The sequence below is a fragment of the Sceloporus occidentalis genome, unplaced genomic scaffold (genome assembly GCF_023333645.1).
Source record: "Sceloporus occidentalis isolate IW3139 unplaced genomic scaffold, rSceOcc1.0.p SCAF_43, whole genome shotgun sequence".
Classification (NCBI taxonomy): Eukaryota; Metazoa; Chordata; class Lepidosauria; order Squamata; family Phrynosomatidae; genus Sceloporus; species Sceloporus occidentalis.
This window is the reverse complement of record NW_028317023.1, coordinates 5740916-5760703: the sequence shown is the minus strand read 5'-3', so window position 1 is coordinate 5760703 and position 19788 is coordinate 5740916. Positions and strand designations below refer to the sequence as shown.

General features: G+C 39.5%; 1 protein-coding gene across 3 annotated transcripts in view; it reads right to left on the bottom strand.

The window, feature by feature from the left end:
* Positions 1-19324, bottom strand: part of LOC149289759 (mitogen-activated protein kinase kinase kinase 15-like) — a 56112-nt gene extending 36788 nt beyond the window's left edge. For 2 of the 3 annotated variants that reach the window (XM_089490193.1, XM_089490192.1), the window contains exons 1-3: positions 19138-19324; positions 1378-1517; positions 535-558 (exon numbers count right to left, since the gene is read on the bottom strand). In XM_089490193.1, the coding sequence (XP_089346319.1) occupies positions 535-558; positions 1378-1500 (147 nt within the window). In that variant the 5' untranslated portion in view covers positions 1501-1517; positions 19138-19324. The remainder of the gene's footprint in view (positions 1-534; positions 559-1377; positions 1518-19137) is intronic. The other variant, XM_089490191.1, reaches the window with a different exon arrangement.
* Positions 19325-19788: the final 464 nt, after the last annotated feature.

Genomic DNA, 19788 nt, shown 5'->3' with positions numbered 1-19788 from the left:
TGAAACAAAGCGGCAGAAAATCCAAGCAGAATCTGTGTTGCGTAGCCACACTTTTCAGTAGCCGTTCAGCTGCAACTTTACAGATCTCTTTTCAGACTACACCTACAATATTTCTAACAAGTCTAAAACGACGAATGGTTTACAGTATATAAATTATCAAGAACGACTAAAGGATATCAACATGTATCGTTTGGATAAGAGAAGAGAAAGAATATGATATAAAGATTTAAATTCATAAAGAGATTCAACAAAGTGAAAGTATATTTTAATGGAGGAAAATGGGTTAGGACAAAAGGAAGAGGGTAAAGTAGACATGGAAATAATTTAAATATGGGATAGGCTTAATGCTAACTGTAATATAAGACATGGCCAAGTATCCAATTAAACTTGTATTTTTTTACAGCAACAATTAGCAAACTAGATAAGCTGAAAAAGTTGTTATCGGCAGTCAAACTCCAGTTTCCATGTTGCAAGACTAACAAATATGTTAGCAATATGAAACAGGTGTTTATTTATACCGTCTTGTCAATTTACCGTGTTCTTCTGTGACACCATATCCTATAATAAAACAGAAACGTAAAACTATCAGAACTCAACTGCAATTATATTATGACAACACTAGAGTGTAATAACTTATTAAAGATCAAGAATACTGTTATAATTGGGATATAATAACCTGGAAAAAAATTTATTAAAGGATATAGCCACAAACAGATTGTAGTAATCATATTACAGAAAATTTGCAATAGGGTCCCAACAGGGAACTGTAAGGATTGTAGAACAAAAGCTATGGTAAAATGGCACTGCAATTGCCTTAAAAGTGAACGATATGGAGTACGAACTTGTTCAATTTCTCATTAAAAAAAAAGTAATACTTTAGTTAAGTGTTTTACTTTGTAACAATATGACTATTATAAAATTGCATGATAATGGACTTAAAAAAGTGTTCACATAATGTCAGATTTCATTTAAAGTGCTGTAGAAACATATTTATTCCATGTTTTCTCCATTCTCTTACAAGTTCTATTTAATTGATGTTTAGATTCAAGATTTAGCTGGCAGTGATCGATCATGCCTGGGTGTATCGAGTGAAAGCGAACCCAATTATTAATTCAAATTGGTTAATTGTTTGATTTTGTAACTAAGGGGGCAATTACTTTTTCACATAGGGCCAGGCAGGGATAGATAGCTTATTTCCTTCTTAACATGAAATCGTCATTTTAAAAACTGCATTCATATGTACTACTACACTCGAGTTATCTTTATCTATTAAAATTAGTTTGATGTCTTCAACCTTTAAGTGTGACAACTATGCAAAAATAGAAGAAAAAAAATTGCCAGCTGCGCCAGATCATAAGATATTCCATGACATTTTACCTTAAGAGAGAGAGATGTGTCGGGGTCTGTGTCATGGTAGAGTATAACGTTATTTGCCATGTCAAAGCTTTCTCTAACCCCAAGGTGATAGAAGAGAGAAGGTTGTCTTCCAACGTCACTCATATCCACCACAGCTACATCTGCCAAAACAAAAACAGAATCAAATCTGAGGTCTACAAATACAATTTACGTAGGGTTCCTCTATAATTCTAGAATCGTATTCACCCTCCAAGAAACGACACTTAAAAAAACGTTGTTTTATTACATTCTTAGTACCAATGGAAAAATATGGATACCTGGAAAGGAAGTTGATAGACTTGTATATTTCTCCAACTGTGCTTTACACTTTAAATTTGACATATTCTGTAGGTTCTTACCACAGTTTGTATAGCAAAAGTACCAAGGGATTATGAAGAAGGTAAACATAAAAGATCATTTTTTTCTAGCGTGCACCAGCAAAAAATGCAAATGCAATTTAAAGTGACTTACATTAGTTCAATGTATAACATTCCTACATAGCTGGTGACACATATACATGAAGACTAGAAATTTTCATTAATTTATTGCACCCATATATAGTATAACTGGGGGAATCAGCCAAGACCAGGAAAAACATTTTAAATTCTAAGAATGTGGGGGTTTTTTGGTACCAGTTCAAGATGGTTAATTTTTGTTTTACAGAATACATCAGTGTGTACACATAATAAAGCACATGTAGGTGTCATGTATATATATCTATGACCATAGTCACCAATGCAATGGTTCTGCTGACTGGGTCACTACATTGCTTGCTATGATCATACCTGGAAACTCTGCGGGTTGTGGATGGAGACTCTGGGTTAAGTGTCGCTACTGCGGGCAAACCCCAGGTCGGGGGAACGGGACTCCCCACCCAATAACTCTCCAAAAATGGTGTGTGTCTGCCCATCAACTTCAGCGGGACCTCCTATCCGCATTCTGCAATGGGGTGCTCCAGAGAGTTCCCAGGTATGGTTATGATGATAAGACCTCTTATCAAACTTTACACCAGACTCACTTTCAGTACAAAAACTATTTTGTGAGTGGAATGTTCTACTACAGTATGTTGTAGGGTCTCCAACATCCTGGCCGGACAGGGTCTCTTTTTGTCGGCACTCACATCCTTGTTGACAGAATGTGACATCAGGTGTTTGACTAGGGGAAAATATGTGTGATTTTTGATTGGCTCACAGTGCAATTTACAGGTCTATGTCTGACTTGTGAAGATTGAGGATGGAAAAACTTCTTATATACTTATATAACGAAAAGATAAAAGAAAAAATGCTGCTTTTTACTACCATGACAGCATTTGTTACAGATTTATTGTAGATGTATGTTGTGGTTATATTTGGTCTATCCTACCCAAATACATTTGCATTTGCATGTCCAAATATATTTAAGCATAGAAGGTCCGTAAAGTGCACACACTGGGTTCAGTCATAGCAAAACACCGTAATGTCTACTATTTAGTCTTTAAAGGCCCGAGGCTGTGTAAGAAATTAGTATCTAAAACAATTAAACAGCAATTTCCCATGCCCAGGTTTTGGAATCAGGGTGGCACATGGAGCTAACTTCTCCTGCATTCCTTAATTTCAGAGATATTTTATGTAGTAAAATAAGGGTTATAATGTCGTGGACCATTAGGACCAAACAAGTACCCGTGGGTGCAGCTTGTCTGCCCACACTATGTTAATGTTTAACCCCAAAATCAGACCCATCATAATCCCAGAATCTGTTCTGTACCAACCCCAGATCCTACTCTGTGCTAATCCCAGAATCAGATCTGTACTGATCCCAGTTCCTGCTCTGTGCTAACCACAGAATTGAATCTGTAGTAATCCCAGATTCAACTCTGTGCTATCCCCAGAATCAGATCTGTACTAATCCCAGAATCTGCTCTGTTCTAATCACAGAATATGCTCTGTCCTAACCCCAAAATCAGATCTGTACTAATCCCAGAATCTGCTTTGTTCTAATCACAGAATATGCTCTGTCCTAACCCCAAAATCAGATCTGTACTAATCCCAGATTCTGCTGTTATAATCACAGATCCTGCTCTGTGTGAACTCCAAATTAATCCCAGTATCTGCTCTGTACCAACCCCAGATACTGCTCTGGGCTAATCTCAGATCCTGTTCTGTGCTAACCCCAGAACCAGATCTGTACTGATCCCAGATCCTGCTCTGTGCTAAACCCAGAATCAGATCTGTAGCAATACCATATTCTGCTCTTTGCTATCCCCAGGATCAGATCTGTACTAATCTCAGATCCTGCTCTGGGCTAACCCCAGAACCAGATTTGTAACGATCCAAGAATCAGATCTGTACTAATCCCAGATCCTGCTGTATGTTAACCCAGAACCAATTCTGTACTAGTCCCGGATCTTGCTATGTGCTATACCCAGAATCAGACCTGTCAAAATCACAGATTCTGCTCTATGCTAACCCCAGTTCTGTACTAATCCCAGATCCTGCTCTGTACTAACACCACATTATGTTCTGTATCATTCCCAGATTCTATTTATTACTAATCCAGGTTAATATATGTACTAACTCCAGATTTAGATCACTAACCCAGATCTTTCCAGTTTTCTTATACTAAAAACGGTTACAAAACAAACTGCTCATTTCTATGTTACCATGCTAGATGAAGACATGCTTCTGTTCTCTTAGACTTTTTGTTCAAAGAATAGTATAAATAGAATCACTTCAGCTTCAGTTTGCATTTCTTACCAGGAAATAAACAGTTATGGGAAATTCTTTCATTAAACTAGAACTCGTGGCTGACTGAGTTATTTCATTGTGAAGATACAATTAAAAAAAGAGTTACTTGTTATTATAGAATATGGTCTATACTTTTCATAATCAGGACCTGGGGTATAACACAAGTATAAGTATTCAGAAATAAACATCAATATTTTGGACCCCAGAATTTGGTGGAGTTCTTCATTGTAGATTGAGAACACAGCATCTGAGAGATCCAACGGCAAGCGGAAGGGATAAGACTTTAGTGACAGCCACAGATAGGAACAGAGCTATGAATCAACAGAGCAGTGTGATCCAGTGATGAGGACACACGTGTTTGTACAACTCAAGTAATATGCATTTACTTTAGAGACCAATTATATATTATGGAAAGATTTAAAGCAGCTAACATTCTATTCATGACAGTTCTATTACCAGAATGTTCATCTTGGTCTCGAAAGCTTGCAATTAAATAATAAATTGTATCATTTGAACTATACTTTTCTCCTGTTTTCTCAATTGCTAACACGGTACAAACCCTTTTATCAGAATGTTCATTAAAAGCTAAAATAGCTCTTTAGAGACATGACACAATTTAAATGTACGATTAATTATAAATCTCATTATATCATTGAATCTTCTTAAATAATAGGTTAATAGTAGATATAACTTTGTATGTCTTGAAGATAGGATTACTTAATAAGCCTACAATAATCAGGTGATTAGAATAGCGATGCTGCATACGAAAAAATGATTATGACAAGAGAACAGGTGAGACTAGTTCATTAACTTGTAATTGTTACCAAAGTAAGTAGTGTTAAATGATTTAACAGGGTTAAGCAATTTAATGACCATAATAGAGTAAAGTATACCTATCTTCACAAAAATAACATGTGTCACTTACTAGTAGCAAATGTATAAGTGAAAAGTTAGATTAGCTGAAAGGTTTTTGCTCTATACTCCTTACCAGCTCATACAGACAGAACAGGTAGTAAAAATTAAAAATATGAAGGGTGGCCTACTGATCTATCCAACCTGCCCAGGTACATTATGGAACGTATGCATTTCTCTCTTTTTATCTATCGTGATTATCTATTGTGATCTATCTGTCACATTTTGACATTTCTCTCAAAGGTTCTACATTCCCTTGACATCCATGGCATGGTTTCTATCCTACCAACATTTCTCTTTGTATTGTAAGCTAACATCTCATCAACTTACATTCTCTCTCTTCAGCAGGAGTACCCTAGGGCTCTGCACTGGGTCCACTACTTAGTCTCTGCATACTCTTTCCCTCCGGCAACTTTTAAAAATACTTTGGCTTCAACTACCATCTTTATGCAACTGAAACTCGAAACTTTCTACCCACGCCCTCACCATAAATTCAAGAGAAGGTTATACCTAGCCTTACAGCTGTCTCTTTATGTGCTATCATTTCATTACTTGTTTACTAGTTTTCTTTCTTTCCAATACACAATTAATTCATCCTTCTTACATTGAAGAATCTTCAGCTCGTATCCCCGTCCTATATCTAATCTCTGATATCCTGCCATATACTGTATATACACTGATCAACCATAACATTTTGACCACTGACAGGTGCAGTGAATAACACTGATAATCTTATCATGGCACCTGTCAGTGGGTGGGATATAATAGGCAGCAAGTGAACATTTCATCCTCAAAGTTGATGTGTTAGTGGCAGGAAAAATGGGCAAGGGTAAGGATCTGAGCGACTTTGACATGGTCTAAACTGTGATGGCTAGACGACTGGATAGGAGCATCTCCAAAACTGCAGCTCTTGTGGGGTGTTCCCGACCTGCAGTGGTAAGTGCCTATCAAAAGTGGACCAAGGAAGGAAAAACGGTGAACCGGCTACAGGGTCATGGATGGCCAAGGGTCACTGATGCACGTGGGGGGGGCAAAGGCTGGCAGGGCCGCGTGCCCAAATCCAACAAATGAGCTACTGTAGCTCAGATTGCTGAAAAAGTTAATGCTGGTTCTGATAGAAATGTGTCAGAGCACACAGTACATCGTAGTTTGTTGCGTATGGGGCTGCCCAGCCGCACACCACTCAGGGTGCCCATGCTGACCACTGCCCACTACCTAAAGTGCCTACAATGGGCACGTGAGCATAAGAACTGGACCACGGAGGAATTGAAGAATGTGGTCTGATGAATCACATTTTCTTTTACACCATGTAGATAGCTGGGTGTGTGTGCATCGCTTACCTGGAAAACATATGGCACCAGGATACTATGGGAAAAAAGAAAAGCCAGTGGAGACAGTGTGATGCTTTGGGCAATGTTCTGCTGGAGAAACTTGGGTCCTGACATTCATATCGTTACTTTAACACGTACCACCTACCTAAGCATTGTTGCAGACCATGTACACCCTTTCATGGACACGGTATTCCCTGATGGCATTGGCTTCTTTCAGCAGGATATTATGCCCTGCCACAAAGCAAAATTGGCTCAGGAATGGTGTGAGGAACACAAGTTCAAGATGTTGACTTGGACTCCAAAGTCCCTAGATCACAATCCAATTGAGCATCTGTGAGATGTGCTAGACAAAAAAAGTTAAATCCATGGAGGCCCAACCTCGCAACTTGCAGGACTTAAAGGATCTGCTGCCAGATACCACAAGACACCTTCAGAGGTCTAGTGGAGTCCTTGCCTCGACAGGTCAGGGCTGTTTTGGCGCCAAAAGGAGGACCTACACAATATTAGGCAGGTTGTTATAATGTTATGGCTGATTGGTGTGTGTATATATATAACCACTCTCTGCTCATTCTTAATACAGTCACACCTACTGTACCCTGGTGAAAAGTATATATGACTACACATTAGTAGAATTTTATCACAATTTTCTCACCAACCTTTAATATTTCATTTTGATGGCAAGTTATTTACTTTTATCACACAGGCTCAAAATAACAATTCTGCCCATTGCTTATCTGGCACAAAACTGTTTCTGTTTTTACCAAGTATCCAAAGTCGAACTAACTTATTTGTACCTAACTACATGTGTCACTACATTGGCCTTCTAGTAAATGGATGCCTCAAATAAAAGTTCTAAATAAATCCACATAATGCCATTTAATACATCTAAAAATATATACAAGAGTGCATAAAATGGCATTTATTGTTACTTGGTTAAACAAAAAGCACCCTCAAGGCTTGTATATTGTGAGCAAATAAAAAGCATGAGATAACCTTGTTTCTAATTTTGGAGCTAATTAAACAAATGAAAGAAAAAAATGTAAAACAGCTGCCCAAACTACTGAAGAATACCATCTTAACAAACCAAATAGGTACTCTGAGGACTCCACAACTGTTACTAATTATACTCTTTAGAACATGCAAAGGTGGGTGTAGGGTCTTGAATTATTATTAGATTGTGTTAATGAGCTACTTGTTTCTCAGCATTCTATAATGGGGAAAAGTCCAAATTTAAACATGATGGAATTAGACAAAATGAAGGCCCAGTTGTAGTGCTTACAATAATATCTAGGCTTCTGTGCCATTAATAAAATTTATTTATTAACCACCATCGGCGGTCCTGCTGACGTCAGGGGAGTTCCTGCTGATGTCGGTGGGCGATCCCACTGACCTCGGGTGAGTTCCAGCTGACATTGGTGGGCGGTCCCACTGACATAGGGGGGGTTCCCGCTGACATCGGTGGGCGGTCCCACTGACCTTGGAGGCGGTCCTGCTGACGTCTGGGGGAACACCCCCATGTAAAGGAACAAATTGGGCGGAGAGCGGGGCGTGTCAAGACCCCGCAACCCAGAGGATTCGGGTCTTGACCAGGAGAACCGGAGGAGCAGCGCTGACCCGGCAATCTCCGGGCCAAACCCGGAGAGTTCCCAGGTATGCAGATCACACTGGACTGAGCATCCCAACATTTACTCAATTAGTGAAAATGACCAGCTAATAGGAAGTGAATCTGTATTTCCCAGGGTGCTTTGTAGTTAACTCTTAATTTTGGAATAAAAGAACCAAATATTTGTGAAATTTGGCACTTGGGTGTATGCTGAGTCTTGTTCACAATTTTTCATGTGGAACTACTTATAATAAGCCCAAACTGTTTTGGACAAGTGAGTTTTGGTGAAATGTTTACTATCTGTAGTTAAAAATGTGAAAAAAAATTAAGCAAAAGCAGCTATAAGCCTTTGTTACATACATCTAATCTGGTCATCTTTCCAGATACTACCAGATTTCAGAATGTTACTTTGACATAATCATGGCTTTACTGCAAATACATGGGCAAGCAGAGGCTCGTCTTGCTATAGGAAGTATTCCCACGCAATGGGGACTTTGTTTGGAATGCAGCATTTATGCTTATGATCCCTAAATCAGACATTCTTAGAAAAGTATTTTAAGGGGCCAGGAACAAAATTCCGTTACACTCTTGTAACAAGTTCTTATCACATTCCGATTCTTTACAATAACTATTATGTCCATATGTTTATATCTCAGAAGACCAGATTGATTTTAGAAGTTTGGACATGGTAAATGAGATAATGATGGGGTAGTCATACTCATTTTATTCAATATTTCTTTCACTGCCATTGCATCCTGCAAAATTAGCAGAAAGTAACTTAGAAACTTTTCTCATTCATTCGCCACATGGCAAGGCTCCTGATAGCAAAGTCCATAAAGACATGGTTGTATGAGTTTGGTGTGGAAGAACTTGGACTGGCAGCATAGAGGCCTGACCAGAACTCCATCGAACACCTTTGGGATGAACTGGAACGGAGATTGCGATAGGCCTTCATGTCCAACATCAGTGCCTGACCTCACAAATGATCTACTGGATGATTGGGCAAAAATTCCCACAGAAACATGCCAAAATCTTGTGGAAAGCCAGTGGAAGCGTTTATAGCTGCAAAGGGGGAACCAACTACATATTAATGTCTATGTGTTTAGATTGCGATGTCTTAAAAGCCCCTGTTGGTGAAATGGCCAGGTGTCCCAATACTTTTGTCCATATAGTGTATATGCACATTCACTAACACTGCCCAGCTACCCACTACATTTGCTCCTTGCAGCAATAAACACAGCAGCATATCGTCCATGTCATTGGAGTGCCCGTACCTTGAAATTGTGGTGATTGGCATGAGAAATTTCTGCTGATTGCATTTGAAATTCAAACCAATAGAGACTTAGGATCCTTTTTAAGTTTTAAGCTAAACCTGGAATCATGTTCCAAGAAAACATCTGAAGTTCAGCTTCTTATATCTGCCATGCTACGTGCACATTACCAGACACCATTCGTGGTTACCCAACGATTATCATTACTGTGTTAGCCTGGGCCAGCAAGGGCTGACAGAATAAGCTTTAAAACACAAGTAAATGTTATTGCTTTAACACGATAATTACATACTAACTCTTGTTTCATATTCATAGAACACACCCTCAGATCTTTGTAACGCGTAACGTTTCCTTAAAGACGTTCCCATTAATTATGCTGATTGTCTTGGCTTGTGCTATCTATTGTACAAACCAAAATATATCATCTACATCTTATAAATAACATGTTTCCCTTGATCTAGGAAATACCGTAGATTGTTTTAACAAAATCTGGTATCGTCCTACAATAAAACGCTAAATATTATGGAGGTTATACATGCTATTAATCAGACTTCAAAAGCAAACTAGGCAAATCGTGGAGTTTGCTCACCGAAATGATGTGGTAGAAAAACAAATCCTTTATTGTATTAAAATATGTAAATCCACAGCAGCTATCCGATGGAGTATAAATAATGCTGGTAAAAATCTAACATGTTTCATGCATCCTAGCACTTAGTCATAGGTGCTATGATCCCACATTAAAAATTAATTGATGCGTGCCAAGGCAGTAAAATATGGTAGCAGCAGGAAACATCAAGCCCTTTTTTATTTATAAACCCTACGTGTCAAATTTTCCAAGTGCAAACCTTTTAAGAAAGCGCCCTTCGTTTGACTATTTTGCTTTAATAGATATAGAGTTGCTCCTTTATGTATCTATGTTACTTAATGCTTTAACATAATATGTTGGTTAAGAGGTAAAAACAAAGAACAATCCTAGATTTGCAGATGAAAGCAGATTGGAAAGAATGCACGTTGTCACCTAAAAATATGCCAGTGCATATCTGATCTAATCCATGCTGAAAAGTAGGTATTTTCGGGTTGAAGAGCTGGCATTTGCGCCACTGACTTTTCTTGGCAGTAGGGTTTCCTAGCCTAGCAAAAAGCTGTCCATGGTGTTAAATGAAGTAGCATGTGCTCCTACTAACTGTTTTGTGGCAGAAACACAAGTGATTTATCATGGAAAATTTTATCCAGGGTTTGGCTGGACTTTTCACACCATGTGACCTTGTGCCGACCCGACAGGTCACAAAGAATTCCTCACTCTAATTATGCTTCAGATAAGACACTCCAGCTATGGCCCAGTCAGCTAAATAAAATAATACTAACACCTAATAAACTACAGTATGCAGATCACATTATGGTCAAACTCCATTAAACACTTTCTTGGACACTTGGGAGGTGTTCTACTACTTTTAAAGTCATATAACATAAGTCCACATACAAAGGGGTCAACAGATAAATCACTTGATGTGGTAATACCTTGGAGGCACAAGTGAGACAGTTTACTGCTGGATCTTTAGTATAGTACGTTTTAATAGAAGGTAGAATGAAGTCCTAGATTTCACTTCTTACCTTATTATGTAGGCTCTCTACCTATGCCCTGTAATGTTTTATTGTTTTGCCACCACTTCATTCTGCGATTCTGAGCAATTCCGAGAAACTATACCATCTCCTTTTGTTATTGTCCTATGGTTGCAAAAGCTTATATTTTTACACTCCCATTATACTCTGCTATTTGAGAAGCTACAGTCGTGTAAATTTGATGGTTTTACATATCAGGACATAATAACAATCATCAGCAGGTCTAAACATTAAGTAAATACAACCTCAGATGAACAACAACACGTGACATATTATACCATGTTATGATTTATTTAATAAAAATAAAGCCAAAATAGAGTTTTGTAGTTGTAATAACACGAAGCCTCTTGGACATCAAACACAGGATCAGATCACCTATGATATAGTATGGGGTGCAATCACATAAATATTGACATACAACATATAAATCTACATTAACCATTAGGCAAGTAATTAGGCAAGTATTACCGCAAGAAAAGCAAAATGCATGGATTCACTACATGCAAATCATATTGGAAAAACAGGAACTAAGGAATACACGCACAAACTTTATGTAAGTTTTCCTGTTCTTCTGCCTCAAATAAAACCTACTTAGCAAACATTGCACCATGCACCACAATATGAATGTGCCATATGCCCTTTAAGGATCCTGTGGTTTACCACCCCTATAAGAATAAAATGGTGCCAGAACCAGAGCCTCTGATCGGCCAGTGTCCCTTATTATTTTATTAGTGTTAAATAATAACAATAAATCTTTTAAAAAGCATTACAGTTTGTTACATCCTCAAGATCTACAAAGAATATATGAACAGTTGTTCTGAGTACATAGGAATGTGGTATCAAAATAAATCCTGATCTCCATGGGGACAGAGCAGTCCTACGTCTGGCAAGTGAATATCCCTGGAGGACTGAGCTTGTAGTGCCGTAGAACAAAATAGCAGGAAGTGAAATTATCGCAATCCCAATAGTCTCCCAAGAGTCCATGAGAAGAATAAAAAGTGCAAAAGTCATGTATAGTGTATGAGTAAAAATATCTGCTCTGTGAATCATGAGAACGTTGTGAGGACATAGTAAGAGAATTAAATAATTCACACTGCATAGCATGAGATTTTGAGTTTTGAACCTGTAGACACGGTTCACTATTATTAATCATGGCTATTTTTACGTTTGTGTGTTATGCAGAGCTGAATGAGCCATGGTGGACTCAAGGCCAACTTCTGGATCAACCTGGATTGTCAGGAGGGGAGAAGTGTGAGTAAGAACCGAGCCACAAGGAGCAAGTGGCTAAAGCACTAAATCATCTTCTGTCATTGCGCCCTCACCTGGAGGACATGTGTGGGTAGACACATTGACTCAGCCCATGCATAGTCCTTGTATAGCCTGTGCATAGTGTTTATTATTGAGAGTTGCTTACCTAACTATGGCCAGCTTGCCTACCTCTACACATAATCATTCTTTAATATTAAGCACAATGGTCATTTACAGGATCCCAGACCCCTTACTGCAGTGGGTGGGGAAGGTTCTTGGGTTGAATTAAGAGGAAATTCTATAAAATGTTAACTATGCAATAAAAAGAAAGGTTGTTCAAATAGTTCATTTAACATAGGAGAAATGTGTGATCAATTCTCTACTGCTGCACTTCACTTTATCTTCCAATCCACTGTAGAATCAAAGTTTGTGTCCCACAATGTATTCTGAAGGTGGTAGAAGGCAGCCACTCGTGACCACTAACCACTTGTAGCCTGTCCACTCAATAATAAAATGCAAGACCACTCACACTATCATTGACAATTTAGGAGGAGGCTAGGTCGGCAACAGAAATTGTCCACATAAAAGTAGCTTACAACATCCTAGCGATAACGAATACATAACGTTCATTGCCTAATTAAAAGATTAGTAGGTTATTGCTTTGTTTCATCTCTCAGTCCTGCTGGAAACTTAGTTTAATTTGTAAAATAGAACTTCTCAGTCCCTGTGGTCCATGAAATGTTTTGGTTTTTTTAAATGCTGGCACTATAAGTCACTAAAAGCGACACTACAAGTTCCAGTAATGCTATTTTAGCACTGAGAACAGCAGAGGAACCAGAGGATTAGCTTTGATTGATTACCACATGCCAGTTAACAATTTTTCTTATGGAATAAACTGTCCTTGAATCCTTTGAAGTGAGTAATGAGTTATGTTGTCCTTGACATTATAGATAATAAGAGATTTGAATCTAAAAGCAAGACCACCTAATTAGATTTTCTGATTTATTTATCTTTCCATACTTAAAAAAATAGATTGCAAGATATACCTGGATCATAAAAGCTTGCTGCAGAAGTAAGTACATTCACATTCATTCACAATTTATTTTAAATGCAGCTGTGTCATTCTTATAGCACATAAAGCCTTAAACTGGCATAAGGTATGTGAATAATAGGCCCCACTTCAGTCAATTTTACTTATTTATTAAAAGCTTAGAAACTTAGAAAGCCCAGACATGGCTGAGGGATCATCCACAAGTCCACACTGTCTATTATGCTACAAAATACAAAGACATGCAATAAGCAGGGTGACACTAATAAGGGGGACACAGGGTACTTGCCCCAATAGGCTGATTTGATTTAAAACATTTTAACCTCTACCTCTCCCTCTACTTTTTCATGTTTTTTACTTGCAGCTGCACTACCAGGCCTAGCCTTAAAAATGGAGACTTCTTGTGTTCCTTCAGCCAGGATTGGATAGTGCACATTGAGAGTGTCTCCTGATAATAAGCACGTGGAATTCACGTTTATAATTATTATCCATATGTTATAGCTACTTGAACATCAGATCACTCTGATAAATAGACAGTCTTGTGTCTCTATCTTAAAGGGAGTGCACTAGAGTGACACATTGTAGTTATGAAATGCTAAGCTCATCATAACACAAGCACTTTGCAATGTGTTACCAAAACAATTGCATCATTTACTTCCACTATGCTCTAAACCTAGCCTGACTAATTTCCAGGCACTATAACAAATAGCCATGGAAATATGTGTGTGGTGACCTTTAAACTCATGCCGTTTTTCTATATCATCACCATACTTGGGAACTCTCCTGATTTGACTTGGAGTCTCCGGGTGAAGCCTTGCCCAGGGGCAACGGCCCGCTGGGCCGGCCCAAAATTCTCTACACCGGAAGCAGAAGTGCAACAGGTCACGTACCGTGATGTTACGTAACCCAGTGGTAATATTGCACTGTACAAGCAGGCATATGAAGAAACATCGGTCCAGGTAGGGTAGGGGTGTGAGGTATGGTGTATGGTGAATGGTGATGTGTGTGGTGAAGTGTGATGATGTAGTGATGTACAGTATGAGGTGCAATTAATAGAGTGAGATGTGATGCGTAAGTATGGTTTAGAATGAGTGTGTATGTGTGTGTTAGTGCGTGCTAATGTGAGTGTATATTTGTTTTCTTCGTGAGTGTGTGTATGTGTGCTATTGTGTATGTTGTGGGAGGAAATGGGCCACTCAGCTTTCCCTGCCCCTTGAGCCAGAAGGTGTCAGCCCTTCTCTCACTACTGTCAGTAGTGTCAGCTTCTTCTTTCTCTGAGCAGAGGGGCAGCATTTAGTCACGCCGACTGCCTGCCCACTTCCCCTAGCACTAAAGGCTGTCTGGGCCTAGCCCTGCTCCTATGTGCTGTTAGCCCTGACCCATACATGGGTAGCCTCACCTTGACACACAGTTAGCCCTACTCTTTCACAAAGTCACCCCCAACAGAAGACAAATAGCTCCCCAACCCTGGGATGACCCCTTGAATGATCATCACTATTCCCATCAACTGAGCGCCTCCTGGTTATATTCTCAGCTGATCTGAAGGTACAGTAGACATAAATATTTCTCACTACGCTATAGGTATGCCTAGTTGTAGATGAATATGTTTGCCATCAGAAAGACAAGAATCAACTTGTCTTGGGTAGAACTATTTAGCTCTCTAATATGGCCGGCAGCAGCATTTTTCAGCCTCTTTCCAGCAGTGTATTTGTAGCTTCTAATGAAAGAGAATCAGTAGAAGCTTTATTAAAAACTGCAACAGCTAGTTCAATCGAAGCTTGTTAAGACGTAGACACAAATTGTGTCTATAACATAAATGGTTTATAAAACACTAAAAGGTTATAGTGTAAAGGCACCATATCAGGATCCCAAGAAGACTAGCTACCTACAACTCGAGGGGTCAGCCTGCAAAGAATGTAGCGTCAGCATTTCCAGAGTGATTTGATATGTGTTATGGATGCTCATTTTTTTCATGGTAAACTTCACAGCCAGGGTACCAGTGTAATAAAACGATCTGAGAGGTTAAAAAAGAAATCATTAGTAGCATAAGATGCTGAAAATGTCTTTCTTTTACATTACATTTTACAATGTGGTTAAGTTACTACATAACAGATCAGGACGTAACCTTACCACGTTGCTAGAACACTTGGCAACATACCTGCACTGACCCCCATAACATGTCACATAAATCAGTTGTTTAGGACACCTGGTTATGTACACATGGTGCCACAAACTGTACACTGCTCCACTTCCTCACTCATCATATATGTTTGGGTCAGTACACAGCTTCTCAGACCATCAACGAGATAAATAACGGTTCTCTGCAGGAGATCTGTGCCATGACGGAAGAGATGACTGGTAGCTTACCCACTGGACCTCATGGAGAGAAGTCATTGTTCCGCATCATCCCATCATTATGTACAACGCACTCAGAGCTGCTGTAAAACCTGTTAAGCATTAAAGGTTGAAATACAGTCTAAAAGGCCAGTAACAGGCCAGAATTGCATGCTCCCTGCTTAAACACAGGTAGGAGAATCCAATAACGGACAAATCTGCTATACTGATTCATATAGCTGAACTTTGGAATATAATAAACCGTAGCCTTTACGTCTGTCCTTGACAACCGTATTGTTAACATAAGGGGCCTTTCGCATTTTCTGTCTCTTTTTAAGTGTGTCTGCATGTGTTGCCTGGCCTTGCAGAATCTGTTGGCGATACAATAAATATAATAAGACAAGCATATATGCCCTGAACACCCACAAAAGCCTGTGGACTCTGCTCCGCGTAAGCCTCCCAAACCTGTGGAGAAATGGTCGGTGCTCTGCGAACCAGGGGCCAGATTGGGACCCTCCAAATGAATATATACGCAAACAACAAAGGTAAGCAGCACTCCCATCAAGTGAATTCCATGCACTCTGCTGTGAAAACGAAAATTTTCTTTGTTTTACGCACATAATTGAAAGAGGCACAAAGCCAGACACGTTTAACGTGTTTCGCACCAGGCGCTTGTTCATAAGCCTCGTTCTGTAGCATTTTTATTAACATGGTCAGATACTTCTACTTCAGACTCCTCTACATAAAGAGTGCTGACAGATTAGTAGGTATGTAGTTGATGATACCCAACAGAGGCAGAAGAGAGCTCGTCAAATGTATGACGCCCGAAGAAGACGTTGGAAACTAGAACGCTAAGCAGAAGAGGGCCCATTCACGGTGCAGCAAGCATAATTGGACCTTGTTTCAAAACCTTGATCACCATGACCGACAATTGCCATGGTGACATGCCTTTTATATGTATAGCGTTCATAATAATTAAGCTGTGTGTCACAGCTGAGACAGGGAATATCAAGGTATCAGCTAACAGGCTTGTCTTCCCATCATTAGTACAGCTAGTATTAGCTATTTAACTTTGGCTTTCACCTTGCCAGTGCGAGGGGCTGAGGCACATCTTCCCCCATCAGGGAATGGGCCTGTATTCTGATTTTTGCTGTAGTTACACTTAAGTAACAATCTCGTTCACGGCTTGCACTAGAGAAATGTTTGCATTGGTTTGTTTCAGGTAAAACTATTCATAGATGCCTAGTTTAAGGTAAACCACCCATCCTATCACATGATATACTGGTAAAATGTTATTTTATTTCATTTATCTCCTTAAATTACCAACCAAATATTAAAAGTAACTTAGACCATCTAGTTATGCAGTTTCAAGGGCCAACACCATTGAGCTAGTCCTACAGGAAGCCCTTTCACTGATTGAACTTTGCACTATGCAGAATCAGTCCTTTTTGCAGAAGAAATGGCCATTATATGCTTTTAAACATATATAATAGCTGAGTGGTTCCTTAAAATGTATAAGGCGCCTCCCCGGGGGCACTAGGCAGAATACCTTGTATCTGTTTCCCCCTGATTTCATTGGGAGCACTTTTCTGCCACTGATTGGCTGCTTCGATCAGCCAATCAGAGGCACAAATTGCCCAACCGCATAGCGGGCATTCTGTATCCCTGTTGTAAGCATTTTTTATCAACATGCATGTGTTAAGATGCTATTGTACAGTAAATCACTTTACTGGGAATGACGGCTCATGGGCCGGATGTGGCACACGTTACCTGTACTGTCTGCGATCCTCACTAAAATATTTGTTGATTTATTATAATGATATATTTAAAGCATGTTCGTTGTAATTATTGAGCTGATTTATTACCACGATTAAGCTAGGATTATTAGGGAAAATTATCCTAACATCTTTATAATTGATATTTCTTCCTGTGCGCGTCTACGAACATAATTTATGTTCTGAACCATACACCATCGGGGTTTGGTGTAAAAGGTGAAACAGAACAGGTGCTTACGGCATTATGTAATGAGATATTCCCAGCGATCATACATTTTCCACTTATCTTGCTCTAACAATGTTTTCTTCTTTCTGTTGCATGTACTTTATTTTATATTATATAAAAATAAGCTAAATGTGGTTTTGGTGGGACTTTAATATTTTGTGCTATTGCCATAGCAACCATTAAGATGGTCCAATTAGAAACAATATTTCAATATTTCAAACCTATTGTTTGGTCTTCTTGACATTACTGGTAACGTTATTGTATGACACTATCTATGACATCACACACTTATACTATATAGAAGGAAATGTAGTTTAATAAAAAGGAAATAAATAGCGGCTTGGAGATTGTTACTCGAACATAGCTACTTGGGATTCCAAATGTTTACTTGGCATGACAATAACCGTTACGGGTTCAGCAGGTCATGCAGAACAGTCCTCAATGGGTTTTGTGCTGAGCAGTCCATGGCAGTTTTATGGGCCTCATCAATATAGTTGCACTGGTTCCAAGTGCAAGAAAATAAGCTAGAAATGAAATAAATGTAGATTTTCTTTTATTTATATACACTCAAAGGTGTAGCAGCTATTGATGTGCAGCTGGTGGATTGCAATATCTGCTGACCACAGCACCCAGTGGGGCACAGAGTGATAGACCCATCACCCAAACCTTTTCTGTGCAGTCTGGCCAATCGGATCTCTAGAAAAAGAACTCACTCGAGAGATCCCAAGGATTATATATCTTGTTCATTTATTAACAGGTATGCGTGATCAACCTGGTACACCTCACTTGTCATTCATTCTACAGTGAGGATGTTTGAAAACGTGGCTACCACCTGGCTTTAAGACCAAGGACTTATTAAGGTCTGAATATTACATCTGGAAATACAGGCAGACTAGAGAGTTCTTATCTGCCTTCAAATTCTATGTTTTTAAATGTCAAGCGGAATATCCACTTCTGTATAACTGACCTGAACATTTAGAACAAATTCCAAAAAATGCTAAAAATCTGTTACCAGGGTATATAGAACATGTACTGAGCCTTCAACTGTTCTAAGAATAAGGTGAAATTAAGCTACTATCACTTTAAATAGTTAGAAGTATAATGTGTGCTTGAGGTTTCACAATCCCAATCCTTTGAATACTGGCCACTGAACACCAAAAGCTGAATATTTATACCTACAAAGTAGCAAGTAAAAGCATGCATGTTACCTAAGCCCTACGGAATATGATGTCGCTCTATAAAACAATAAATAATAATTGCAGTAATCCAGTTTCCTTTTGTATTTCCCTGCTGACCCCCCCCCCCCCCGGATCATACAAGGCTTTGTGATATACATAGGGGGCACCTATACTAATGAGGATTCTTTCTGATCTACTGAATACCAGGATGTCAATTGTTCCCTGAGTGTTCCTTTAATTGTCCCCAATGCCCCAGGGAAGGGAGGTGACAATTGCCTTTTTTGATTAATGACCATAAGGAATGAATAATAATGATTATAAGGAACATTATCTGCAAAAAGTGCTTTTCCCAGCAAATAATGAACCCAGTGTAGGTACAAGAGGTCTGCAATACTTCTGGTAACCCTACTCCAGTAGTGCCTCACAGCTGTAGAGTATGTCTGGCACTGGCACACATAGACAGTTGGATTTACCTGCATCATAGAAGGTGTCCAGCACAGCCGTCTCCCCAAAGTCCAGCTCCCCGAAGTTAACGCTGCTGAACTGGGCGCTCTCCCCCTCGCATGCCCGGCGCAGACACTGCAGGGCTCCAGCCTCCGGGCTGCCCCCCAGGGCTGATTTCAGGCTGTCATTGAGGACATAAACTACCCGAAGTGACCTCTGTTTGCCCAGGAACTGAGCACACTCTATAGGGGTGTCTGGCACAGGTCCTGCTGACAGGGTGAGCTGCTGATCCATTCCTGACCATGGCTGATCCCGGATGCACCCTCCAGGGTCCTCCTGAGCTTGGACAGCGGAGGGGACACAGTTCTCCATGACTGCGATTATAAAGGAGGCAGGAACACCCTCTGGGGCAATGATGTGTTTAGCACCAAATGCAAGCAGATTTAGGTCACCTCATCTCTTTGGGCCACACAGGGACACACGATCAGCGCAGGTAAGTGATCAGCAGCAGGGTGCAAGCATGTGAATGGAGTCGTGAAGAGCAGTATTTAACATGACCGGCTTAGCTTGTTGGCGTTGAGTTCTAGAAGGCGGATCCGAGCAAGTTCTCCAAGTAAGTTTACTTACTGCTCCAGAGGCAGATCTAACTTGTGAATGCACATGTTTAGAATCTCCGTGTA